We start from the raw sequence: 27050 nt of genomic DNA on the forward strand, positions 1-27050 counted from the left end.
AAATAATTCCCTGAGAACACTGAAATTAAAAGGAAAAAGGCAAATCTGACCCATGTTTTCCCATGCAGGCTCGTGCACACACTCACACTCACAAGACATCCAGGACCCCAGATATTTCCCGGCCCCGCCAGGCGTGGAGCCAGCCATGCATAATAAACAACACGACCCTGTGAATGGCCACGCAGCGAAGCCAAGCTGTTTGCCTGATCCATCCGTCATTGTTCAGCCGGCTTTTCCCACTTTGAACGAGGGTTTGTGGCATCAGGAAGTTAAAAGGAGTCAGGAGGGGGGAAAAGGGGGAGTGTTTCTTTTAAAAAGAGAGTGAGATTGGAGAGGAGGACACAGGCACTCCAAACCCTGTCTGTGCTTGGTATATTAGGCAGCCAGTGCTCTTGGCTGGGAGCCCAGACGAGGCTTTTGTAATCAAAACATGATCTTGTATGCTGTGCAACCAGTGCTGAGAAAGGCCGTCTGATGGCTCTCCTCTTTTAGCTCTGCTCTGGAATCCGCCGGGCTCCGCCGCCGATGTCCAACATGCACCGAGCTGTGAGTGCTGCCTGCGCGGGGCCCGGGAGGGGCGGGGGCGCTGGGGTCCCTCACCCCAAAAGGCCACGCAAGGACTTGCACTCGCTTCTTTCAGGGTGGCCTTTCGGTGGCTGTCGCTTTGTTTTCTTGCCTCGCCTGGCTGCCAGCAGGCACGGGGAGCAAACGAGCGTACCGCACCGCGGGGAGGGCTGCTGGGGGGGAGCATTTTGGGTGCCGAGGTTTACATCCCTCCCCGGGGTAGGTTGCGGTGGCTGGCTCAGGACAAGGTGCCTCCCGGGAGGCAGATAACAAACAGAAACGCAGGCAGTGCTGGATGGTGCCTATGCTGGTGAGGGCTTCAGCTGCAGCTGTCAAGGAAGAGGATATTTCTTAAAAAGAGCGGATACATTTGCTTACGCAGAAGAGCGTTAGTACGGGCCGCTGCTGTCCCCTTTCCCTCCCCCCACCTCCCGCCTTTCACACTTTGCCAACCCTGCTGTCTCTGAGGTCTCGCTGCAGAAGCAGGCGATCATAGAAGTGTGTGAGAAAACACTGCACGCAGAGACAGTCAGGAGCGAGGTGTCCCTCGAGACCCCAAGGAGCTGCGTAGCCAGTGTGTGTGCCACTTAGGAGGAGGGCTGTGACACATCGAGATGTCGTCATTTAACTGAAGCCTGAAGCCGATAGCTTTCCATTTTCTCCTTTTGTGACATTTTAATTTGCAATAGAATGAGGCCTCTCATTCCGTGGCAATGTCCTGCTTTTTGGGTTCGGCTGATTGCTGATTCAAAGCCATCGCACGTTTGTTCTGCCAAAGCCATTTATAACTCTCTGTCGCGGTGACATACGGGCACCTTGGGTCCCCGGAAGAGCTTTACTCTGGGGAGGGCACGGTGGAGCCACTTTCCATCCTGAGCATCAGCTTCAGCACGGGCTGGGGCAGCGGGTTCGTTCCAGAAAGGGAGGAGAGGGCACGGCCCCCTGTTATCGGCTGGCTCGGGGAGGCAGCTGACGAGCAAACGCTGACTGGGCTGAAGTGTACAATGGGTGAGCCCCTGGGAGCTGAGCGTGGGCTCCACACGCTGCCCAGCGCTTTGGCCGCAGGGCCTGGGTGTGCGGGAGAATGACCACCTCTCGCCCACAGCTCCCAGCATTTGCTGAAACAGGTTGCTCAGAGAGAAACACCTTAATGGCTTCGTTAATAAAGGGGAGGAGAAGTGCTGAACACCAGCAAACTTTCCTTTCAGTGACTTCTTTCCAGCTGGAAGTGGAAGGACCCCCTCCCCCCGGCACCAGCCGTCTTGCAGCGTAGACAAAATGCTGACAAATGAGCAGAGGGAGAACAGCCTGACAGGCCTTTTCCATTTTTTTTTTGCTTTGAAAAGAGAAGAGCACTAATACAACCTCTGCAGGAATTTTTAAATTTTTCTTAAGCCGGCAGCTCTGCCAGTTCTCCGTCAAAAGAATCTAAAGATGAAAAGGGTGTGTTTGAGGGCATGCACCACTTTGATCCCACCCTCAGCAGCCAACACCCCAGAGCTCGGTAAACAGCAAACCTGCCAATTTAGTGCTCCCAGAACAGCTTCTGTCCAGGTAAACACCGAATTTGGCTTTAATCAGCCTTGCAAAATGCCCATGGAACTGTATCCACCCACAAAGGCAATCTGCTCACCTGTCGTATACCTGATGATGGATGGCCGTGGAAAAGCCATTTGTTTTCCCACAGATCTTGACAAAATCCCATTGTCCAGCAGAAGAATGTGTGGAGGCGGTTTAAATGTTCCTGTTGTCCCACCTGGACACAGATGTGTGCCTGTGTCCTCGTGTCCTGGTGGAGCAGCCCTTGGCAGGGGCTGTTAGATCAGATATCCCTCCCTGGGGATGCCAGTGGAGATAGGCTGGTGCAGGAGCTGCGGTCTGCACCATGAGCAGGTTCTGCTGCCTTTCCCTCACTGATGTCTGACACCCAGCACACCTCCTCCATGCCCAAAAACATGCAAAGGTGAGGGTCCTGCACTGCATACAGATTAGCAGGGTGTTAACTCTGTAGCCCACTGACAACCATCGAAGTGGGGCAGCAGTGCTTTGCTCAAACTACCTTATTGCTGAACAAAAATTGTAAGAGAAGGAAAGGTCAATTCTGTCAGGAAAAAGTCAGGGAGAAGTGGTGAGGAAAGATTCTTTCACTTCCCACCCTGTTCAGACAGAAGGAACAGGTTTCATCCCGTTGGTATGATGACTGAGAAGAGCTTTGCTCATTATGTTTCCAGGATGCTGCTGTGGATGATGCCGTGTTACGGAAGAAAGAGCAGAAAGATGTTGAACTTGATAAGAAAATCTTGGCTTTGCGGAAAAAGAACGAAGCGCTGATACGAAGGTACCAGGTGAGTCTGCAGGTCCTTACCTTCCCCATCTCTGGTTTGCAGTCCTCAGCTCACAGTCTAAGGAAGATTGTCAGCACAGTCAGAATGACTATATTATATAGATACCATGTTTACATTGGAAACACTCAGAGCAGGTGGGCAGAACTCTGCCTTTAGCTTAGCCTTTAACTACAATTCTTGAGTTTCTTTGGAGAACTTGCCTCACTACTACAGCATCTCCTCACCCACTCCACCTTCCCCTGTCTGCATCCCATAACTGGGACACAAGTTGGTCCCTCTTGGAGGTAGAGGTGGGTCTGTTTAGCAGAACTAAACAGGAAAATGAACAGCATCCAGATACAGGCTTGTGGTAAGGGGGATATCTGTGTTTCAGGAAATAGAAGAGGACAAAAAGCGAGCGGAACAGGAGGGAATGGCTGTTACCTCCAGGAGGCCCAAGCAGGATGGACTCACTATTACCATCACCAAAGCTCACAATGTAAGTGATGCCTCTCCTTCACCACGGAACAGCTCTCACTCCAGTCCTGCTGCTGCAAAGTGGCATTTCTGAGAGAGACCATCCACAACAAAGTTCTTTCAAGCACAGGAAATAGATCCTAAGCCCTGAAAAGCATGGGTAAATTCTGCAGAGGTGTGTGATCAGAGTGATTTTAAGTGCTGCACATAGGTTTCCAGCCATGCCCAGGCACCTCTACCCACACACAAGGAGCTAACTGGCAGATGACTGGGTGTGCAAACAGGCACACTCGGCCTTGGTCCCAAGTGTTAGCATCACTGCAAATATGTAGGCAGAGGGTATTAGGTGTGTGTGTGTGTGTGTCACTGGAGGCATCAAGAGTGCCTCTGAGAATGCCATAGGCTGGGAAAACTTATGGTTTGTCTAAACTCCTTGGGCTTTGGGAGTGAGCAAAGCAAGTGGCCCTGGGCCAGAGGCTGTGAGTCCCAGGTTTCCTTCCTAACTGGACCAAATCTGATAAGCTCTGTCCACCCATCCTGGCAGTGTGGGGCTTGGGAAGCCAGTCCTGCCTTAACCCCTTGTTGAACTCCTCTGCCAGAGCTCATGCAGAGCCTGCTGAGCCAGCCCCCCCAGCTTTCAGCACTCCAGGTTGTTGGATCCAGGCCAGTGCGTTGTTCCCACCCTGGCCACGGCCCTCGCCTCTCTCAGGGTGCGCTGCTGCACACATTTTTCTCTCATACAGGACCTGAAAGATGCAATTACCCAGACTGAACACTATGGACAAGATAGCCCAGCCCTCTCGATGGTGAGCACCACCCTCAGCCATCCACTTGGCTTCCAAGGCCACCTCCAGCAGGACTTAGGCTTTCCCAAGCTAACTCAGTGTGCTGCAGAAAGAGATGAGGATGACATTTCTTTCCCATAACTCTGGCATTTTAGTCTGAAATGTCAGATTTGTAAGTGCAAAGGATTTTTCAGCCCTGCTGTCTTTGTGAGTTTTGCTGCTGAGCAGACAAGAAGCCCCTTGTTCCCCAGGAATGTCACGGCAGTGTGCCGGGCACGGAGAACTTCCTGGGGGCAAGGGCTGTCTGTTCTGTAGCTGCCTCCCTGCTTGTGTGCAAGTGTGTTTGGGGAAGGGAATCACATCCCTGAGTCAGGGGCCTGGATTTGCTAATGGAAATGGTTCCTTTTCCAGGACAAAAGGGTCGTGAGTGAGAAATGGGGAAGCCCCTGTCCTACAAGCCCTGGGTTCGGCATGGGCAGTGAGGAAGAGGAGGAGGAAGCGGATCATATGTTCACATTCAGGATGGGGAAGAGGATGCAACTGGCTGTTACCATGGACAACAAAGCAAAGGTGGGTAGGGAAGAGGATTACTCTTACACTGCAGACTCTTCATTTACAAAGGGGCTTCTGTTCTGCCTCTCACTTGAGCTTTCTGTCCAGTGTGCCATATCCAAGGGGAATAGTTCCCTTACTGTTTGTTTCCTCTCATTTCACAGTTCTTCAGACAACCTCAGAGCTACCACATGCTTCCCTCTCTATATCTGATTCCCAGGAATCAGCTCTCTGGCCTTGCTAACCCCCCAGCAACACTCTCCACTCACCCATGTGTAGCCAGTTCCCTTTCTGAGGGATCAGTCATCTTATTGCCCTCCTGGGCCACTCTGGTGTTAACTGTGTTGCTGTGCCTGGAAAGAGGGACTTGCTTGGTGACACTGGTGTGACTGAATGAGGCACCACCATCCTTCCTGTTACCACTGCAAGGTCCGAGCACCAGAGCTCCTCCTCTGTGCAGAAAACCACTGACATCCAATCCTCAATAAGCTAAATCACAGTCAAGCAAGACGCCCCAGAGGAAAGCCAGCTGGAAAGTTGCACAAACTGGACAGATCAGGGGTTTCCTTTGTTCCCCTGTTCTTTTTCCTGGCACACCTCGGATGAGTATTTTTAACACTGCCTCTGCAATCTAGGGCATGCCTCAGACATGAGATGGGCAGATCTCACCTTACAGTGTCTCTGTAAGGGAGTGGTGTAGTTCTGACTAAGCTAAAAAGCTGGTGCCAGAGTCCCAGAGTCCTGGGAATGACCCAGGACAAGCCCAGTGGAGGGGAGGAGTTGGCTTTGCCAGGCACTGTGCCTGTGACCCTGCTCTCTGTCCCTGCTGGCTCTGCATGGATGCTCTCCTCATATGACATCTCTCACTCTGGGAGCTAGGGCACCAAGGACCAGGATTTCCCAATGTGGGAGAAGCAGGCTGGGAGATCACCCAGACTGTTAAAATAGGAAACAAGGAAAGAAGACACATGTCAGCAGACACATTGAGCAGAATGTGCCTTCAGGCGAGGCAGCTTAGCCAGAAGCAAAATGGAGAAGGAGGGAGGGAAGAAAGGAGAGGAGCGGTAGAGAGGACAAAGGGTATTACACAGAAAATCTGGTGGTTTCTCAGCCTGGATGTGTCTAGCTACCACAGCTCTGTTAAATAGCTGTTTCCTGTATTTCCTCTGAGTTTTCCTTGCCATCTGCTTAATAAATGCAGGGTTTAAAGGTTTTGCCCACACATCAGCCTTCACACTGTGTCTTTTAACATCCAGTGGCCCAGGGATGGTGTCACCTCCCTGTAATCCAGTGATGCTCTTTGAGGCTTCTGTTGTGCTCGAGGTGTTTGGGCACAAGCTTCTTTGTGTTGGGTCTCATGGGGGACTTTCTCAGACAGCAAGTGATGAAGTCACCTTCAAATATCCTCCCAGTGCCAGACCTCCCAGGCAAGAGGTATCTGTGACCCTATTATGTGTCTAAAAGATGAGCCATCAACACCTAAACACTGAAGAGCTCTAGGGAACAGCTGTTGGCTTAAGATGAATAAATGCTTGATGTACAACTTGTGGATTAATAGCTTGATGTTACTTTCTAAACCATCTCTGGGCTTACTTTCTTAATAAAAAATTATGTTAAGTAGAATCCCAGACACCTCATATCAGTGCTCTGGGTAGGGCAGAGTCAGGCCAGTCTCCAGTTCAGGCTCTAACCTCAACTGTACGGCCTAGAATTACTGAGCCCGAAAGCAGAGCTAGAAATCCCCAAGGGAATATGTAACAAGGTTCTCACTGTGTCTGTTCATCTGGGGCTGACAGGACAGGCAGAGCAGGGACCACTCCTCTCCCCTGCATCAGGCTGACTCAAGGACTATCTGCTGAAACAGCAAAATCACACAGATGTAAAAGATGAATAAACAAGAGACTGAGGTTCTGCTGCTGGAAATACTCCAGTGTCTCCTAAAACATTTATCATGTGCTAGGAAGCTCGATGACTGAGAAGCCATAGAAAAGGTCATGCTGACGGAGGCTGTGCACAGCAAGGCTCCCTCCACGCTAACATCTGCACTCGTGGCAGAGCCAAGGGAAAATGAGGTTAATGTGAGAATTCTTGGTATCACATGTCCTGACAAAGGCCCTGATTGCAAGTCTTCCCTACAAATCAGAGGTCTGGGTGTGCTTTTTGTTTTTAAAAACAATTTCGTAGCAACAAAGAGTTCCCAAGTTTCCCTGAAGTTTCCTTGGAGATTTTGAGTATCTTTTAAATCAAGACTCCAGTAAATGCGAAAGCCCAAGGTGGAAAACAGAGTAAAATGCACTATCCTTTAGAGAGGGAAGCTGCTGAGCTTCCTTCATCTCTGGTGAAGTTGAACAGACTTCATAGGGATGAAGAGAAAATAAAAAGATCAGAGATAACAATGGAGATTACTTAAGTCTCTCATTTCCTTGTAAGGCAAAAATAAAAAGGCACATGACTGACCTGAAAGATGATACTTTTAAATGAGAAAAAGTATGTCTTTTTGTACAAAGGATGTGCTTATTTTGTGGAATTGATGGCTGAGGGCACTGGCAGGACATCAGCCAGCAACAAAGATCATTAACAAAATAAGAGCCAGATGTAAATCCATGTAGTGAAGTCATGACACTGATACAGATGGCTGTAGATAATATCTGAGAGGGGTAAACTGCCCTTGCTCAAGGGGTTTATATATCAGTTTTCTTAAGTATTCCACTTCTGAATAAATAATTCCAGAAATATGAACACACTGAATATGAAATGATAAATTATCAAGTGCTCATACATTTCAGGGGATTAACTGCTATATGGACTAGGCTGGAGAGAGACAACCAAACTGTTCCCCTTCTCTTCCATCTTCTAGGCTTATGCTGAAGATAGCCTCACATTTTATTGGGATGTGTTGTGTGGGGAGAGGACAACCTCACATTTGTTTCAAAGACACAGACACAAGCTTAAAATAAAACCATCCCTCAGTGTTCATGCTGCAGATTATCTGAGCAGGGTAAATCCCACCATGCCGATGTTGTGCTCAGCTAAACACACCTCTGTAATATCACAGATCCCTTAGGGTGGGGTGGCGACTTTCTAAGCCAAGGGGACTGACTGTTCAGCTCATTTTCTGTTCTGCCAGCCCAAAATCCTTTGCAGTTTGGGATGGCCACTCTCCTAGGAGGGCTAATGGAGGTGTCCTTACCTCAGCCTGTGCCTTCCAGGGCAAGAGGATCGTCAGTGAGAAACGCTCCGAGAGCTTCCCTGGTCCGGGCCGAGTGCCGGACCTGAGCGAGGAGGAGATGGATCATTTGGTGGCTTTCCGGAGGGGAAGGAGGATGCAGATTGCCATCACCATGGATAACAAGGAAAAGGTAAGTACTGTGCTAGTGACTGGCCTGTAACCTATCCATGGCATCCACTTCTGCTGGCATGAGGAGGGCCCAGCCACAGGATGCTGGGAGACACTGTGTTAGTGCAGCTTGTAGCCGTATCTCTGCCTTCCATCCCTGTGAAAGAAGAAAGGCACCATCTTTTCTCTCCCCTGTGATCTAGCTAAAGCTAGAAGCCTCCTAAACACACTGGGTTCATAAAGAGATGCTGCTTTGGAAGGATTGATGAAAGCACTGTCAGATATGGGGCACGAATCTCACCTCCTCTCTTACCAGCTCCTCTTTGGAGCTACACGGCAGACTGGGACAGGAGCAGTGTCCTCCTGACTCACTGCATGACTTAAACGTTAACAGAGCTGGGCAATATCTGCCTCTGAACCACATCCTGCTGTGCCCAGCCATCACCTGCTGAGTGAGCTGGCTGAGCTTTGTTAATCTTTGAAACATACTTCAAATACTTCTTTACAAATACCTTTCTCTTTACACACACAGAGGCATGTGCTATTTTCCTCTTTGTGAGTTTTCACAGATAAGGAAGAATGCCTGCAGCAAACAAGGTCAGCAAAGGCTGTGTAGGAAAACAACACTTGGAGTAGCTACCAAATGCACCCAGGAATGCTGGGAGACATCTGTAGCCCCTCTCTGGGATAGTGCCAACCATTTGCTGCTACTACCCACGCTCATCTTCAGCTTCTCCTCCTCCCCCGGGCTTACCTAGGCTCCAACAGCCCAGGTGCTCCTTTCTTGTGGCTGCCAAGCAGCGTTTTGGATGCCATAAACCTCAAAGGAGCTGCGTTGTTGAGCCACTGGTAACCCCAGAAGTCCCCATGACAGACAGTCTTCTTCAATCTAGGCATCACCAACACTCCTGGATGTAATGGGAATGACCTGACTGTGCTGTTCCTGCCCTTAAGGTTGTCAAATGTACTTCTGTAATGTGCTAGGCAAGTGTCTTCTGCTCTCTGCTGGGGCTGTTTAAACATTTGTCTCTGAGGTCACAAGGGCTGTACTAGGAGGGAGCAGCAGGAGGAGTGCCTGGATGTTGGCTTTAGATCCTCTGCCCTCTTTTAAATGTATGGACTGCCCTCGAAGGTCATCTCTCATCTGCTTTCATTATGGAATATGAAATTTGAGGCTGAGCATCCATATATGTGGTTTTGGCAATGCCTTTCTCATACTGGCCTCAAAGCATCTGGATTCAGAGTGTGTATGAAGGCAGGCTAAAGCTGCACTGGCTAAAGCCACAGAATCATCGAAGCCTAGAATCTGAGACTGGTTCAATGTTGTTCCCTGACAGCTCCATTTGATGTTCCTGCATCAGGGGAAGTAGTGAATAGATCATTTCCTGGTCACTTCCCAAAGCACAAATGATTTTATCGACCTGTTTCACGTCTCCCTTCAGCTATCTCATGTAACTTAAGAGATTGTCCCTATTTCGATTTGTCTACTGAGGACTGTTCTTTATTTCTGATCATTCTCATTGTCCCCATTTGTGCTTTTGTTATTTTTACCATATTCTTTCAGTACAAGCAGACCAGAACTGCATGTATTCCAGCTGTGGGCTCTCCAGGATGTACTCAGTGACATAACAATGTTCTGGCTTGTTCTCTATTCTTCTCCCAACAAGTTTGCATTTTCTTTGCTTTTTTTTTTGTTTCTAAATAATTGAGCTAACATTTTCAGAGAACTAGTCACAGTAACACCAACATTTCGTTCCTGACTGTTAATCATAGCTCAGGACTCATTACTCTGTGTGTGTATACAAGAAGGGACATTTTTCTCTGTGTGAGTTATTTTGTATTACTGATATTGAATTTCAGCTGTAATTTTATGATGCAGGCATTCACTGTCAAGAGATCTTTCGCAGCTCTTTCCGGGCAAATTACATTCTTTGCCCTGGATGATTTAATATCATCAGCAAACTGTCATCCCTCTCTTCAGCTCCTTTTCCAGACCATTTATGAGCATGTCGAGCAGCACATGTTCCAGTGGCACACTCCTGCTAATCTTCTGCCATAGAAACCACCATTTTCTTGCCACTTTTTCTTTTCTATCCTTTAATCAGTTGTTAAAAGAGAAACTTCATTTTCATCCCTAAATCAATCAGCTGCTGGAGAGCCTGGTGGGGTGTCAGTGGTGTTGGCTGGGTAGCTGTGTGTTAGGACCTGAGCTGGGACCCCCGATTCAAGGATTAACTTTCAGTCTCTCATTAACCCCAGCATGGTTCATCCTTTGGGCCTTTTTACCTCGTGCCCCAACTGGTTCCCTGCTCTTTTGGGGTTCCCACAAAGGCCTAGGAGAAAGAATCACATCCATCATTTCCTCTCCAGTAGCCTGACTGCTGTTAAATTTGCTTCCTCCTCTGTGCGCTTGTCAAATTTATCCTATTAAAGTATTTGATGTGTGTCCTTGTTACCACACATTTTCTCTATTTTTATTCATGATAAAATTCAATAAAGGAAAAAAAAGCCTAACAAACAAAACAAATCAAAACAAAACAAAAACCCAAAGAAGTAAACGACTCCCATTTTTGCTGCCCGTGGTGCTTCTGGCTAACCCCACGCTGTCTCCCAGACTGCAGCACAGCTGGGGCAGGAGCTGCCAAAGAGGAAATGCAAGGGAAAAAAGAGGCTTTCATTCATGATCTCCTTTTCTGAGACAGCCCCGGTGCCATAAAGTAGAAAGACTCTTTCACTCTCTGTTAGCCCACAGGGCTGAAGGGACCAAATTATCCTGTCTCCTTGCAGAGCCCATTGCTCTACTGGTGCAGCTTCACGACCTCCAGTGCTGCTGCTGGCTTGGAAGTGCCACATCTAGGACCCATCTCTGCCTGGCTTCCCCTAAACCTGCCTCAGGACTCTCCTGCATGTAGGGCTGGAGACAATCCTTCAGTTTTAGCCCTAAAAAGCCACTCCATGCTTTGGCAGTGTTTCAGGCTCATTAGTACATTAGAGCTGGGAGCCAGCAGCTCAGGACCAGTGGAGCACAATGGTTAATTAACAGGTTACAAATCATCTTTTAAATGGGCAGTTGATAGAGCTTCAGGGCTTTTAAATTGTCCTTTTATTAACAGAGTTGCCCAGGATGGTGTATCAGAAATTACTGTAATCAAGAGACACAAAAGCTGCTTTTAGTGACTAACACAGAAGAGTTGGACTTGGTGCTTGCAGGGGAGAGTAACCAAACCTGTGGCAGGAGAAACACTTGCTTTTACATTGCAGATGGGAGGGAAAAATAGGCAGAGAGGGTGACTGAAAAGTCTTTAGTTCCCTTCAGGCAGCACAATTAAGGAGGAAGATTTTTCAAAAGAGTTATAAAAAAAATCCTCTCATGTACTAGTTTCAAAAATCCTGCCCAGTGGGGAATCTGAACACTAGAAAAACAGCTTTAAGCTCCTACAAAAATCTCCTCATTTCTTCAAGAAGAAATGCCAGTTGTGGTGCTGAAACATGCCTGGAGAAGCGGGTACCAAAAGGTTTGTTTAACTCATCTGATAGTCCTTATTTTTTTAAAAAGAAGGTATGGAACTAGTCCAGAGATGCGGAAGCCTGTCAAAGCTTCTGGAGAACTGCTGGTACAAGCCAGTGCTTGGCTGGATAATGGCATCAGTATTGTCACCACTGCACAGTGACATTAGCTAGGAACACGTGTGCTAGAAAGTCAGAAAGATCCAGTGGCAGGAGGCATTTGGGATCCCAGGGCTGGTTGGGAGCAGGCTCTGCCCCACCCCGGGCCCCACCCTGGGCCATTCTGGACTGAGAAACTGAGAAATCTTGGCAGAAAGCTCAGGATAAACAATCATAATCTTCCTTGACTGCTTCAAGCTTTTGTGTCCTCCTGTTTTGCAGGAACAGTTACACTAGGAATGATAATGTCCATGTCATTTTTCTTAATTTTGGAGACAGAGAGGAAGAAAGAAAAGAAAAACATGTTTTGCTCCCTCTTGGCCTGGATGTGTGGTAACAGGAGCAGCAGTACTGGGGCAGCAGGACAACGGGGAATTATGCTCCTGAGCCAGTGCAAGAGCCAAGCTGACTGTTCTCTGCACAGCTCAGACCTGCTGTCCTGACACAAAAGAACTACATTTTTGTGGTCTTCTCCATTTTCCACAGTGCCCTCTGAGAAGCAAAAATAGAAGCAGACTAAGGCAAAAGGCAGCTGGCTTGCAGTGAGGGTGTAAAAGGATGGAGGCTTGTGCAGTGTCTCTGTGACCCATGTTTTTCAGTTTGTGGTGGGCACTGATGAGCGAGCATTCCAAATGGGACAACCACTGGGATGCAAGGCTCTGGGAGAGCAAAGTTTCCAGATTTCTGCTGTTTAATCTCTCTGTAAATGCTGAGTTTGGGACTGCAGAGACTCATTCAATCTCTCACTACAGGGTTCTTCAAATAGGGCTGCCAGAGCAGGTGACTTTGTGTCCAGAGGGAGCATTTTTTTGGTTGTATAAGTTTTCACAGCAACATAAATCCCCAGTGTTATTTTTCACCATATCCTCTTTGGCAACAGGTAGGATATGGTGAGGGGCAGCTTCTCAGAGCACACACCCCTCTGCATTTTTCCCAAATCTTTGCTGAGAAATCCCAGGACAGTATAGCTAACATTTACCTTGTTATTTCCAAGGATCTGTTTGAGCAAACGTCCATCTGTACTGGAGTTACCAGTCAGACCAGTGAAGCTGTCATGCACCAAGTGCAATGACAGTCCATGAGCTGTATTGCCTCACTTCCCACCTGCCTCAGACTTAGCATGTGTGAGCAATCCTCCAAAAAATGTGTCCCCAGCTCATTCCCTGCGTGATTCCATGCGGTACATGAGAACAAGCTGCAGCAACATGAGTTGCCTTAGGAGACTGGGCAGAGCTGCAGGTATCAAGACTGATATCCCAAGTTTCCCTGTAAAACTAAAGCTGTGTCTGGTGAATGCATGGAATAGAAGTCCTGTTTCCAGCCTGGGCTGGACCTTGCTACGCTGCCGCTTTCTGGAAGGGCTGAGCTGGCAGTTTGTGCTGCCACGTTCCTCTTTGTGTTTCAGTTCTGCTTGGCACTGCAAAATGGCAGCAGGACAAGCTCAGCCCCCCACAGGCCCAGCCCTGTAGCTGTCCAAGCAGGCAAAAAGCCTTTCCTAAAGGATCTTTATGCTCTGCAGACTATTTTGTTCAGACCCACTGCAATCCCACCCTGGCCTCTGACATGGCTCTGTGTCTATTATTCATTCCATGTGGGGCAGAGAACCCCTGGCTTGGCCCATGTTTGGTGCCTATAGCTCACTAAGAAACAGATGCTGATTGTCACCTCCTTCCAGGCGAGGTAATATCAAAACCAGAGCAGAGCTTGCCAATCTGGTACCATGGCAGCATGGGTAAACACCATGGGAGCAGGGATGGACCCTGGTAGAAGGATGCTATGTTTGCCAGGGAGTAAAATCACTCCTGGTTTCTCCATGCTGGGTTGTAGCTGCACCTCAGATAGGTCCCAGATCTTGTACAGTGAAATCCTAAAATGGCCCAAATCTATAAAGGTACCTGAAACTTGGTCTGCCTTGGAAAGAAACAGGACCATGCAGGACACCACTCTGCTTCCAGCCTGGGAGAAGGAGAGAGCTGTGAGAATGCTTTTCTCATACACCCCTTGCTTTCTGACTTCTTTTTTTTCGGCATCAGTTTGATTTGGGACCCCAGAAACAATCCTTCCTCTTTTGCTGATCTTTTCTGAGAAGTTCTTACATGTCCTGGTCAGCATAGGTTCAGGTCCTGATTCCCCTGCCAGGAAGCCTTGTTTAATCCTTGAAATAATTCCTGTGTCCGTTCTCTTGGAGGGAGAAGAGCGGAGAACAGCAGAGAAGAGGAGATCAGACAGTGACAGAGGCCCAGAAACTGAGCACAGCCGGAAGGTGAGTAGGACCCAGGTCCCTTTGTGGTGACCCTTGTCTTGGAAGAGGAAACCAGTAGAATGTGCCTCCCTACCATAGTCCTAAAGGAAGATGATCTTTGAGGTCTCTTCATACCCAAACCATCCTGTAATTATGTGAAGCAGCATTGTGCTCTGACATGGCTCCCACTGTTCATTGCTCTCATCATCCAAAGCTTTGCTGAGCAGCTGATACACCTGGAGCAAGCAGCACTGGAAAGGTGACAGGGACCTGCCTCCACGCCTTGTCGTGGCTGCTCAAGCCCTTCACACAGCCATAGGGATGTTAGGAAGGGTAACATGTTCACCCCTGTGGCAGCACAGCTTCGGCTGGTTCCTCTCCCAAAACCGTTTCCTTGTGCATTGAAAAGCTCAGGCTGTATTAGCTACAGATCCTCATTTCAGCAGGAGCTGAGTAGGATGGAGGTAAATTAAAGCACAGGCCTTCCCACTGACTGTTTAATGCAAAGCCTGGAGACATGCTGGCTCCCTCGAGCCTGCAGATGCTTTAATTAATGGAGCACAAATAGAATAACCCCACCTCAGTGTGATTCATTAGGAGGACACAGATGGGCTCTTAGACACTAATTCCAGCTGAGCCCCCCAGAACAGGAAGGGGGAGCACAATAGCCTGTGGTCCAGCTAACCTCAGCTACACTGTAATTGAGGTGAGGGACCTGCTCCACCTGCTCTGTGGGCCCCCAGCCATTTCTGCCTCTCCCCACAAGAGAGCACAGGCATCAGCCTCAGTCCTTCCCTCGCTTTTGGCTTTATGGATGCATCAGGATCCATCCTGACAGGACCCACTGTGCCTTACCATGGGGCTGGAAGCAGTGGGGAGCATTCCCAGGCCGTGCCCCAGCCAAGGGACAGTGCTTGTCCTGCTGTGCCTAGCATTTCTGTGGACTTCATCTCTCCCTCCTTGGGGACACGGTGCCAGGTCCCCAGCTCCTGCCAGCTGAGGAATGGAGGAGCAATTGGTGCCACCCCAGCTCCTGCCCACGCTGCTGGGTCACCTTGGTAACAGGGCTTTCAGTGCCTTCTTCCTGCTGCTTCTCTAACCCGCAGTGCAAGGCTGAGGAGTTAATTCCTCTTTGGGGAAGGTGTGAGGGTGGCTGGCGTGGAAGGACACGTGTATGAGGTGATGAATTACCCGCTGGTAATTAGCACCTCAGGACTCAGCTCTGCACTAAGCTATTCCCTACACACTGTTGCTTGACAACACACCACAGCTCCTGCTTCCACCTCATCCATTAACCTGACAGCTGGGCTACTTCCCCTCCACATGCTCCATCAGCTCTGAACTGTCTTTCCATTAAGCTTTAAATTTTTGAGCAGTGTCAGCCCTTAACCAGTCTGTCATGAGGAGCAATAAACCAAGAGTCTGACAGTAGTGAAGGTAAAGAGCCCCTTTGCTCTGGGAATGCTGCTCTTGGGCACAGGGTTGACCCCAGCTCTGTGACTGTGGACTCCCATGGATGCCTGGTGGTCACAGAAGGCTGGCTTCCTTCCCTGCCTTCTCACTGTGAAGGATTTCAGAGGCATAATTTTGATTTATGTATCCCAAAGTCTTCAGGTTGGGGGACTCATCATTCAAACCCTGTTGAGAGATATTGCAAGCACTCCAGGAACTGACTCTAAGTAAACAAAGGTAAACCTTAGGAAAGGTTCCCCAGTTTTCCCTTCTGTAGAGCCAAACAGCCACAGTGTATTTAGGCTTTGGGTAGAGCAGACTCCTTTGTGCACACATTATTTCACAGAAAGGAGCTGACCTTGTCCCAAGTTGTTTTCAAATATTCCTGAGCATTTGTGGTGGTGACATACAAAGTACCCTGAATGCAGCTGTTTCAGACAGCTTTATTAACCAGAAGCTCTTTCCCCTCCACCAGGATGGTGGGAAGCCAGTCCAGAAGAGCCCTGGAGACCTGAGTTTCCCCATGTCTGGTCGGGAGCGCTCGGAGTACATCCGCTGGAAGAGGGAGCGAGACCAGATCGACCTGGAGCGCCTGGCACGGCACAAGAATGCCAAGGGCGAGTGGCGACGGGCTTGGGATGTGGAGAAGTCAGAGCACATGTAGGTCCTTTCCTGTCCCAGGGTGCTTTGCCTGCAGCAGGCCTAAAGCCAGTGGTGGGATCTTGTGCAGATGCTTATCAATCCCATGATGCCACGTGCCTGATCAAATCCACGCTGCTGCCTCTTCCTCCCCAGACCATGCTCATAAGTGGGATCTGTTATCAGAGAGATTCTCATGTTTTCTTCCTGATATGAGCTCTCCTGAGAGGGAATACCATGTGCTGACAAAGATTGCCCGCCTTAGGTCTAACCAGGATATGGACTGTAGGAAGGAAGAGAGCATGAACCAAGGCTCAGTCTGCATCTGGAGGATCCTCTTCATTTCCACATGAACAAATCCAATGGCAGGAGGGTACAGGTGCTCTTCCAGAAACATAGATGGATGAACTTGCATTGCTAGTCCACAGATTCTATCACTGCCCTCACTTGCTTGTGCTTTTCAAGCACAGGAGAGCCCAAGAATTTAGCCCACTGCCTAAATTCTCCCCACCCCATAAACTGAGCCTGTTCAGGCACTGCAGGGCATAGGAGTCACTTCAAAAGGCACCTGTGTCATACAGGGACAATGCTGAGAACAGCGATGTGGGACAGCTGGGAATGGGGCTGGACACGTCCCTGCCTTAATCACTGTCCCTCTGACTGTGCTGGTTCAGCTGGGTCACACCAACTAGAGAGCTTTGAAGGATGACTTGGCACCTGTATCAGGATAAGCTTCTGGTAGGGTGTGGAGTTAAGTACTGTTACAAAGGTTTGCTGATAGACCAGATTGTACAGGACAGGTAGGTGGGACAATCCTTTGGCTGAGGATTGGAACCAAATACATCAATTTTCAGTCACTGAGACCCCAATAATTAGGGGTGAATTGACTTAAGCGGGTGCTGAGTGTTGATGTCAAGACAGTCCTGAGCCCTACTGTTTTTCCAAAAATCCATTTTTAAGAGAAAAGACATAATATAAAACAAGCAGGACTAGAAGCCAACCAAATGCTCTGATTTTAGATGACAAGTCCTGAAGCTACTTCAGATTGTGTTTGGAAGCTGAGTGTAGTACAGCTACACTACATCTATAGGATGCTCATAAAATTTAATATATACATATGGGTAGTGATGTAAAGGTTTTAGAAGTTCTTCTTTCAGGTAGAACTACCTCACAACCTCAGTTAGCACGTGCAGCTTCAGCTGCTGCTGAGAAACCTGCACAGGTTTGCCTGTGGGCAGGTGCAGAAGGGCCAAAGGCTGGAGCTTGCGTTGTGCCAAGGGCTCCTGCCCACGCTTTGCACACTGGGGGAGGATGGTCAGGTCTGACAATGCCTGTTTTTAACCTGCAGGTTTGAAGAGGACTTTGTTAAGGATGGGGAGCCAGCCTTGGATAATCCCAGCAATAAGAAAGGTTGGCAAGGGACACCTAGACTCTGTGCTGGCGCTAGTGAACGCTGATCGTGCGCATCCCAGTGCCGCAGCAGCTGCCGTGGCTGTCAGCTGTGAAGCTCTGCTTTCCTGGGCAAATGCCTTTGAGCTGGGGGCTCAGCCCTCCCTGCTGGGCAGAGGGCTCGGGGGATGGGATTTGAGCAGTTGGGTGCCAGAGCTTTGGACCTTCCCAGGGAGAGCAGTGGCTTCTGTAACCTGGTACAACACAGTGTGGAGGCTCAGCCCTGCCTCCTTTCCCGCACACTCGTTTAAGAGGCAATCCTATTCCAGAGCACATCATCTCTGATCCCTGTGGCACATGCTGGCTTCTTTACTAGCATAAGTCCATCCTGACTCCTGTTTCTCAGTAGATGGACTGGCAAAACAAAGCTTTCCCTCATGACACCCTATTTGAACATCAGGTTTTTTGCTGCCTGTCCATTACAGACCCTTACTCACTTTGGTGCGTCTTTCTTGTGTCCTTGCAGGGGGAAGGAATGCGAGGAAATTCCAGCACAGGTCCTTTCCTGCAGACGGGAGAGGTGAGTAAATCACAGGATTATGTTATGTCACCCCAGTAAATGCCAGCACCTCTGATATCCCTCAGGGAGAGAGTTCTCTCCAGACACTTGCAGATTTGGAGAGTCTTTTTGAGCACACCACATGGGTACTCTCATAGCTGAGTGCAGAGGAGAGGTCTTCAAAGAACAGCACAAGACTGTATCCAAGGAATAAAATTCAAAATTAGAATTGGAATTTGGAATAAAAAAAACACACAAGAAACACCCTAAATTCTTGATTTGTCTTTATTACTTTAGAAAATATACGTGCAGTATGCACACAGCTTCAAAGGCTTCCCACCTCAGAGGTCCTTTCCAAGGATACAAAGGTGTTGGCCTGTTCAGTGGTCCATCAGCTGCTTCTGCCTGCTTTTGCATGGCATTTCCAACCTGTTTTCTAGGTGGAGGACATCATGGAGTGAATGTGAGTGACCCTGGTCCGAAAGCAGTGCCTGCTGTGAGCAGCCGAGCCAAGGGGAAGGACAGACTGACAGGCAGAGCCAGAAGGTGAGGAGCTGGCAGCACTGCCATGGTGTGCATGTCCACATCTCACTCCCTGCCTAATTATGAAGAGGCAACCTGTGCCAGGGCCTCACCATCCTCATATGGAAGTATATCCCACCTAACACTGCCCTCTGTCAGTGGGAAGCCATTGGCCCTTGTCCCATCACTGCAGGCCTTTGTAAATAGTCTCTCTGACTTCCAAGCTACTTCAAAGTAATTTTAGCCTTCAGTATCTGCCTCTATGTCTGCTGTTGTTGAGACCTGGGACACTTGGGCACTGTCAGGCAAGCAGGACCAGACTGTGGCAGGCATCAGTACAAGCAAACTCCATCTTCTTAGTCTGACTCAGCTATCTGTTCTTGCAATTGGAGTTTATGTGTTCATTACAATTAGAATTACAACAACCAGTTCATTAAGATTTAATGGTCTCAAGTGAATGTCTTTGGATAGGACTGAACAAGGGCTCAGACAAGGAATACACGGCCCTAGGAGGAATCCCAACTGCGTGTCAGGCAAGGGACACTGGCTTTATAAGATCTTCAAGGCCTAAATTCTGATTGCTTTTTCTTGACAGATGGGATGCAAAAGAAGGTGAGGACATGTCTCTTCTGAAGGATGACCTTGATGGCCAGGTGAGTTCCTGAGTTGCAGGCTGGCAGCTGAGTCTTCTCAACACGTGTACTATCAGGAAAATTGGAATCTAATCCATTTCAGAGCTGAGAGACCTCTGTTTTGGGTAACTGTACTCATCACTAACACTCCTCACATGGCCTGGTGTGACAGCAGCTTCACTGCTTACACTGATCTTCTGTCAACACAACCTCCTCACCTGTTCTGGTCCCTGAACACTTCTCTACCTTCATCCTTTTCCCTCAGGTTTTCAGAACCATCCCAGACAAGAAATACAATATACTGGTATTTTAATCAGCTGAAATTAATACTTCCTTTGTTTCTCAGAGGAACCTTGGTGCAGACAGGCGGAAGAGCAAAGGTGACGAGGGGGTGGAAGAGAACTGCACAGCTGAGCTGGAGGAAAAGGGGAAACAGCCAAGCCTCCAGGATCACGGAGCCTCCTCCTCACAGCGGCTGCGAAGTGGGAAGGTCCAGCCTGCCCAGAATGGCCAGAAGGAGGAGCAGAGGGGAGAGAGGGGCTGCAGCACAGAGGTGTCTGTGGCCAGCACCAGGGACTCAGAGCCAGGGCCCAAGCCAAGCAAGGAAAGTGTTGGGGAAGATGCCAATGGGAAGCCTGGCACTGCTGACATCTCCCAGGAGAAGGAGGGCACTGACAGCACTGCTTCACAGAGCAGCCTTCAGAGCACTGTGCAAGGCAGCAGGCCTGGCAGCGAGGAGACCTTGTCACTGCCTGTGGGAGCAAATGGAGATGGAGCTGGATTGGAGATGCAGCCAGCTTCGGAACAGGAGTCCTCTGAGAACTCTTCCAACAGCCATGGAGGAAAGCTCGACACAGCAGCAGGAGACAGACTGGAAGCAGATCAAGGACAGCTGGTGAGCAAAGGAGGGGAAGAAGTGACCCAAACCACTGCTCTTGAGGGACAGGCACTTGCACTGAAAGGAAGTGAAGATGCTGAAGGCACTGAACACCACGAGCCTTCACCCCCAGGGAAAGCCAGCTCTGACAAGACTGTTGTGCCTGAGCAGGACACGGCAAAATCCCAGTCTGAGGAAGGGGACCAGCCTGAGGACTGCAAGGACAAGGACAGTGGAAACACTCACAACTAGCAGATTGCACTGGCTTGCCTGAGACATAAGGTGAGTCATCTCATTATTGCTCTCAGCCATAGTACAGGGCCACAGCTCCATTTTCTGTGGTACAATGGCATCATAGCAGATAACTGTTCAGAAATGTTCATTAGCAGTGCTGTGGATCTCTAAGGTAATTAAATCTCTAGATCCCAAAGGCCTGTCCTGGAGTGGGCGGGGAAGAAATGGAAAGTCAGACAGAAAAATTTAAACAGAAAACTGGGCTGCTGAAGTTGGTTGATGACACACATTAGTTAGGGCACATACTGATCTATTCCTGGGAAACTATGACCTTAGAAAGGATGGGAGGAATAACCTCAATGGGATGAGTTTATTTCTGTCTCTGGGGTGATCACAACTTGAGGTCAGTGTGGTCCTTCCCCAAAACACTTGTAAAGCCACAGGGGCCTGTCCCGTGGGCAGAGCTTGGGAGAGGGTTGATTGTATGTGGGATTCTCTTCCCAGTAAGGTCTGTAAGTGCTACCCTTTGAATTACAGATGGTAACACTAACGTGCTGGGCAGTGTATAAATACACAGGGTAAGATGACCCCTGGTGCAAAGGCCCATGAACCAAACAGAAGGGAGGAAGAACAGAGCCAGTTATGGAGCAGTGTTTTACACAAACAATTTTCTTCCATCAAGGCAAATGCAAAGCCAGGAGAAGGAACAAAGGATGACAAGCACAAAGTTAAGGTAGAAATTAGGAGGAAGGGGAAAGGAGATAGGGTAGGGGCTCTTTGCAAGGTTTTTTTTTTTTCCAGGCAGTGTCCCACAGAGCAGGACATCACACTAAACAGAGATGAGCGTTTTCAGAACACAATCCAGTTTGCCTAACATAGGAGTAGCTCTCAGGATACTCTTGCCTCTCTCCTTCACAGTAACAGGCTCTGTTCCATTCATAGGCACTTGAGGCAATGAGCTGCTCAGAGCCAGGCAGGCAGATCCCCCCACCAAGTGCCTTTCCTGGATTCCAGCAGCTTTTCTGCAGACCCTACGCAGCAATGTGTCCCCCGGTGCTGCTCAGTATTCCTCCCAGAGGTATAAATGAGCTTAGGGATGAAGTGGCTAAGCTGCTAACAAAGACTTTCCCTATAATCCAATCCATATAAAAGGCAGGGAGAAGTGCAAGCGTCATAGTGATTTCAAAAAGACAAAACATCAAGAACCAGCAGGAGCTGGTTCTATGTTTGAACTAAAATTCCTTCAAGTGAGGGAAATTAATTCCAACAGCATTTAGGAGAATGTTATGAAACACCTGGATGGACTTAGTGGGAGATTACTGTCCAGCCACGCCTACCCAATCTACCAAAATTCCCACCAAATTAGAGGATGAAGGAATTAATGACTACTTTGCTCACTCAGGATAACTTTAATTAGACACCAACTAAGAGGAAACAATAAATTAAAGTAGTCCATTTTCATGTCAGGGATGGAGATTCCCATGGTTTGGTAATAAGGCCCTGAGTCCACTTAAGAGCTCAGCAGGTATCTGTAACAGCTGGAAACATCTGTACTCAGTGATAATGATGTGCTGCCCCCCTGCCCTGCTCGTGGGGCCCGTGTCCCACTCACATTAAATGCAGATCTGACATCCCTTCCTGCACAACTGCAGTCCTGTGCAGTCACCACGTGGGTTTCACAACTCCCCCTCCCAGTGTCTATTTATGGCACTAAAAATCTCCAGCACCTTCAAATCAGTGGGAGATGCTGTGCAGAGAGTGTGGTTGGGCTTTCATCCTTTGCTTCAAATAACAAGGAATAAATATTTACTCGAAGTGCAGGACTGGAATCCCTGGAGAATGTCCAACAAGTCCCAGAGAAGTAAACGATACACAAAAACCACAGAAGCTTTTCCCTGAATTCTCTTGAGAAAATTAATCTTAACATCTTTAGAGAAAATGCAGCTGGGGGTAGATTTCCAGAGCAGCTCCAGGGATCTGACCTTGCAGCACTGGCTGACGTAAACAGGAGTGGGGCAGGCAGGGCCTGAGTGCTGCAGGACGGAGGAGGTCAGCAGAGGTCGGCTCTGATGCAAACCAGTGCCCAAGGTTGGTGCAGGAAACAGCACAAGCAGAAACCAGCACTTCCCAAAACAGCCGTGGATCTTCGGAAGAGCAACCAGCTTCCTCGAGGTTCAGGAGACAGGAAGATACCATCTGCTGGTATGTTCGGGGAGTTGGCTTGGGATTGGCAGGGTCAAGGGCTTGCCTGGAATGGCATTGGCTTCCCTGGTCCTTCCTGCAGCCCACGCCACCCTCTGGAGCCCATCATGCCATGGGCATTTTAAATTCCCAGAGCATCTCTGAGTACCACCTAAGTGGAGAGCTTAGTTTTTACTCAGAGTCAGGGAGTGGGACTTGACATAGTTGTCTCCATATCCCTGGAGTGATGGCACAACGTGAGAGGACAGTGTTAACATTGGAAAACACAGGGATTCTGTGAGAATGGTGCAAGAGACTAAGGACACACAGGGAAGGCTCCAGGGCTGTTGAAGGAATGTTGTTTAGTCGAGAAAAATGAAGGCAGAAAGCAGTGGAATTGTGATCTCTGCAGATATGTGGATAGTGAACACCAGCAAAGAGGAAGAAACATCCAAGCTGGAACAGGAACCATCGTATTGAAGAAGCCCAGGAATAAATATGGGAAAATTAGGAAAAGGTGGCTACCTGTCAGAGCACTTGGAAACTGGCCATGGCTGAATCCTGAGGACCACTTACTGGAGCTTAACACATCTAAACATAACTCAGGGCTCTGATGGGTGAGCTGTTGCCATTCCAAACACTGGGAATGCAGCTGCTCTTGCATCTATCCCATAGTTGTTCCTGCAATCCCAGACCTTCATCAGCTATGTTCAGCTGCAGCTTCAGGGAGTTCTGCACATCCTCCCATCCCGTGGGGCCTGCCAGTAGGTCCCACACGGACCTGCTGTTGGCTTGGCTGTGAAGGCCATCCAGTGACATCCCCCAGCCAGCCAGGCTGGGAGGTGTGAGACAGAGAGCAGTGATCTGCGACAGTCCTCTCCTGTGACACTGACACACACAGGGAATTCTGCCACCACAGAATTCCCACTCTGCTGGCAGAGCCCAGGGAGCACATGGGGACATTGCTGCCCTGAGCCCCAGCTCACAGCCAGCCCACAGCTGCTCCACTGGCCCTGGAATTACATATGGGAAAGAGGATACAGTGGGAAGTGTGAGAAAGGCTAATCATTCTGGCTAATTACCAAGAGAAGTAATGACTTTAAAGCCCACCAGTGTCTTGGCTGTAAAGACTCACTCATGCATGGGAGGAAGGTGTCTATTGAAAGGATAATACTGCAAAGCAGGAAAGGGAATTGTCTCCCAGCACTGAAACACAGTCAGAGCCTTCTGAAAGCATCAGTGATCAAATAGATCCACAATAGGGAGAACTCGTGCTGGAGTCAGCTCAGACTCATAAACCAGATTACTTTACAATATCTGGACCACCAAGTGTGACTGACAGTCTGCTTCTGGCCCTTCCCAGTCCCATTAAATCCCAGTGTGCTGCCACAGCACTGAGCAGCCCTTGGCAGCAGCACGCAGCCAGCCCTCACTGCTGCACACAGACAGAAGAAATTAAATCTCCAACAACAATCTCATCTCAGCTGTACACAGCAGCAGTTGTGCCAGCACCTCGGGTCTGATTTCAGTGCAGTTCCTTATTAAATATCTGTGTCTTTAGATGATTCCTTGAGAAATTTCTTATGCAAGCCACGCTTCCTGTGGCCTCTCCTGCCTTTTCAGAATTTCATCTTTTTTTAATATCCCCTTCCCTGACCTTTCTTGGGAGCTTTGGGTGCTGAAATCTGCATCAGCAAGAGGCAAATCTACGGATTTAAACATGGATGCAGGGAAATGCCAGCTCAGCAATTCTGAGCAGCACCCAAGCATCTGGCAACTAGAAAAGAATAAAAAGTCTGCCTTTCCCAATTAAAATCAGCATGTCTGGGGCTGGAAGCAGCTCTGGAACAGAAGGCTCCACTCATAGGATGGTTTTTCATTAGGAAAAGCTCTGCCTTTGGGGTTCACAAGTGCTGCACACCCAGGCCAGGTTCACTAGGAAAGATAGATCATAAAGCCCTACATGAAATCAGCCTCTTCCCTTGGTGCTCCTGGTGCTAAACCAGCACACACAAGAACACGTCAGGATTGTTGTTCCTGAGATATAAGGAAAGAGTGAAGTTGATGTATCCATCCCAGAGGAGGACTGAGAGTGTTTAATCCAGACTGGTGGAGTCAGCTCATCCCCTGGGCTGCAGAGCCCCCAGTGCTCCTGTCAGATTTGGCAGCAGGTATCTGGGTTATGCCTCAGTGGTGCCTCCCAAGCAGCCCCAGCCGCGCAGGAGGGGCAGGGTGGAACTCAGCAGACATTTTAATTTACAGCTCAGCAGTTCCCTGGAGACTGATAATCCCGCGGCTGTCTCTGCTCTTGTTTCGCAGGATAACGTGCTGGAGGCGGTGGAGAAGAGGAGCACAAGCTTGTCCTCACTCTCTTACCTTCTATGAAATCAGCTTTCAGCACCTGCCCAGTGCCCTTCAGCACCATTCACAACACGTGGGGTCCCCATCACCACCCCCACCCACATTCTGGCATCCCCCTTCCCTATCCGTGTGTCAAAGGACAGGGAAGGGTGCACACACTCCCACCCTACAGAGAAAACACCATCACTTATCTATTTGTTTGGCATATATTGCAGCTGCGTGGCAAGCCAAGGAAATGTCTACTGGATGCACTTTATTTTATTTAATGACTAATTCATTTTAAACTTATGGCTTGGGTTTCTGGGCACACACCCCGTCTTTTCCCCAAAGGCTGGAGGCACATGCCAGGGGCTGTGCCAGCAACTGGAACAGAAAGAAGAGGTGACTGGCAAAGCAGAGGGGTGAGGTGTTAGGGTGTAGTTTAGTAGGTGGGTGAAGAAGTTGTGTTCAGAGCTCTTGTACTTGAGGTTTGCACGTGGTTGAAGTGTTGGCAGAGGTGTATGGTAGTGGCAGGGGCTGCGGGGCATGAGCACGATGGAATGGATGGATGGATGGATGGATGGATGGATGGATGGATGGAGCGCTTCTGACAAGCACAGATCAACCCCAGCACCTCCCCCTTGAAGAGCCTCCAGCTCTCCTCCCCTTTTAGAGGCTGAGGAGAACATCAGGACAGTGCTTTGTGCCAAGGAAGGTGGCTGCTCGGGTGACCACGTGTGTGCATAACTCAGCAAACTCCATGTCCCCTTCCCAAGGGTAACTGAGCATCCCTGCAGCACAGCAAGGAGGGGGACAGCACAATAATCTTCCTCCTCCACCACATTGCCCAAAGCAGTTGGCAGCAGAACCCAGGCCAAACTGGAGCTGGATGTCCAAGACTTCATATCAAACATTTTCACCTTCCTGGTTGTGCCTTCCATAGCCTTGTGTTTGAATAAGAGAGCAGGAATCCTCTCTAAGCTGCCCTGCAGACCTTCTGACCTGGCCTTAAAGATACCTTTCAAATGGAGGATCTGGAGGAGCTTTACAAGCACAAACATGCAGGAATTCCAGCTGCTTGGCTTTCCAGTTACAGCAAGCTAGGACCCAGCTGGAATACAGCTACCAGTTAAGGAGAAGGCACAAGGAATAACACAACATAATTTCTGACTTCTGAATGACAGGGCAGAGCGGGCATCACCCTCACTTCAAAGTGCTGCTCTAAAATTTGATGCCAGAGTAAGCATCCCTGGGACAGGTATGTGTGGAGTCTGCCTGGAATGTCCTGCAGGATGTTGGCTGACCAGGCTGGCAGACTGCCCTGGAGATCAGGTTGGCACGTGTGGACTGAAATACTCTATGCTGCTTTAATAAACTAATATTTGCACAGACAAACATTTGTTTTTCCACGTGACTTAGACCCGTGACACCTATCATGAAGCACAAGCCTGGAAATTTCCTCCCTGTGCCAAATTCAGGAGACTTTACTGGCATCACACCAGGTATTATCAAGAAACAGAGCGTGCAGCTTTTGTGTTTTATCAGTAGAAACATCTCCACCCCACCAAAGCCCAGACTGGGTTTATTTGGACTTACCCAAAAGATAAAAGAACAGATAAATAGAAGATTGTAAAACTGCTTCAGGTCCTGGAGCTTCTCCATCACTGTTAAAGGTTGATTTTCTTTATCTGACTGGCTCAAAAACCTGCTTGCAATTGTTTAGTTTTTTAATTTATTATTTTGTCCATCAGGTCTCTGGCCTGACTCTTGGTCCAGTCAGACTGAGTCATTACCAGCATTTCCCAGGAGCCAGCTTGCCTCATGATTAATGGAACACACAGAGCTGTTGTGCCCCAGGAGCAGTTGGACACATGGCCAGGCAGGAATTTTACATTGCCCTGGTCCAGTAATGTGTTGAAGAGATAAAAGAACCTTACTGCCCTAGACTCCATTCTGAAAAGAAAGCCATCACTGGTCCTCCATTCCCTCCTTTTTTTCCTTTCTTCCAAGTGACTTTGCAGGTAACAATGCCCAGGAAGGACTGAGTCTGTTCCAGGCTCCAGGGATGGGACTGGACAGGTTGTGCCTGTTCTAAGTGTATTTTTTCCTGCTCATTAACACTTTGCTCAATGCACTTTGTTTGGTGCCTGGGTTGTGATTTTTCAGACAACTGTGGCTTAGCTGTTTCTTCTTTATGGTGAGAGAAAAAACTGAAAAGTTGACAAATCTGATGTAGAGGGATTATTTATATGAAATAAAAGTTGGAATGAGGAAAAAC

At 48.8% G+C, this 27050-nt stretch overlaps 1 protein-coding gene across 2 annotated transcripts; it reads left to right on the forward strand.

Annotated features, from left to right (window-relative positions):
- The first annotated feature begins 185 nt into the window (after nucleotides 1-185).
- Nucleotides 186-27050, forward strand: CCDC9B (coiled-coil domain containing 9B). Of its 2 annotated transcripts, XM_014878879.2 has the most exons (14): nucleotides 186-546; nucleotides 2796-2909; nucleotides 3283-3387; nucleotides 4109-4171; nucleotides 4562-4720; nucleotides 7912-8061; nucleotides 13894-13968; nucleotides 15875-16059; nucleotides 17387-17448; nucleotides 17954-18007; nucleotides 18427-18532; nucleotides 19104-19161; nucleotides 19487-20299; nucleotides 24752-27050. In XM_014878879.2, the coding sequence occupies exons 1-13, from the start codon at nucleotides 526-528 to the stop codon at nucleotides 20267-20269; spliced, it is 1935 nt and encodes a 644-aa protein (XP_014734365.2). In that variant the 5' UTR covers nucleotides 186-525; the 3' UTR covers nucleotides 20270-20299; nucleotides 24752-27050. The 2 variants fall into 2 exon arrangements, with proteins under 2 accessions (XP_014734365.2, XP_014734366.2); XM_014878880.2 differs by lacking the exon at nucleotides 4109-4171 and having other exon boundaries at nucleotides 189-546.

The sequence above is a fragment of the Sturnus vulgaris genome, chromosome 18 (genome assembly GCF_052056855.1).
Source record: "Sturnus vulgaris isolate bStuVul1 chromosome 18, bStuVul1.hap1, whole genome shotgun sequence".
Classification (NCBI taxonomy): domain Eukaryota; kingdom Metazoa; phylum Chordata; class Aves; order Passeriformes; family Sturnidae; genus Sturnus; species Sturnus vulgaris.

Bases quoted from the DNA above. Each gene is read 5' to 3' on its own strand.
- CCDC9B (XM_014878879.2), top strand. From the start codon at position 526: ATGTCCAACATGCACCGAGCT. The intron at 2,910-3,282 runs GTGAGTCTGCAG...TCTGTGTTTCAG, and splicing joins CGCTGATACGAAGGTACCAG to GAAATAGAAGAGGACAAAAA. The intron at 18,008-18,426 runs GTGAGTAAATCA...CCTGTTTTCTAG, and splicing joins CTTTCCTGCAGACGGGAGAG to GTGGAGGACATCATGGAGTG.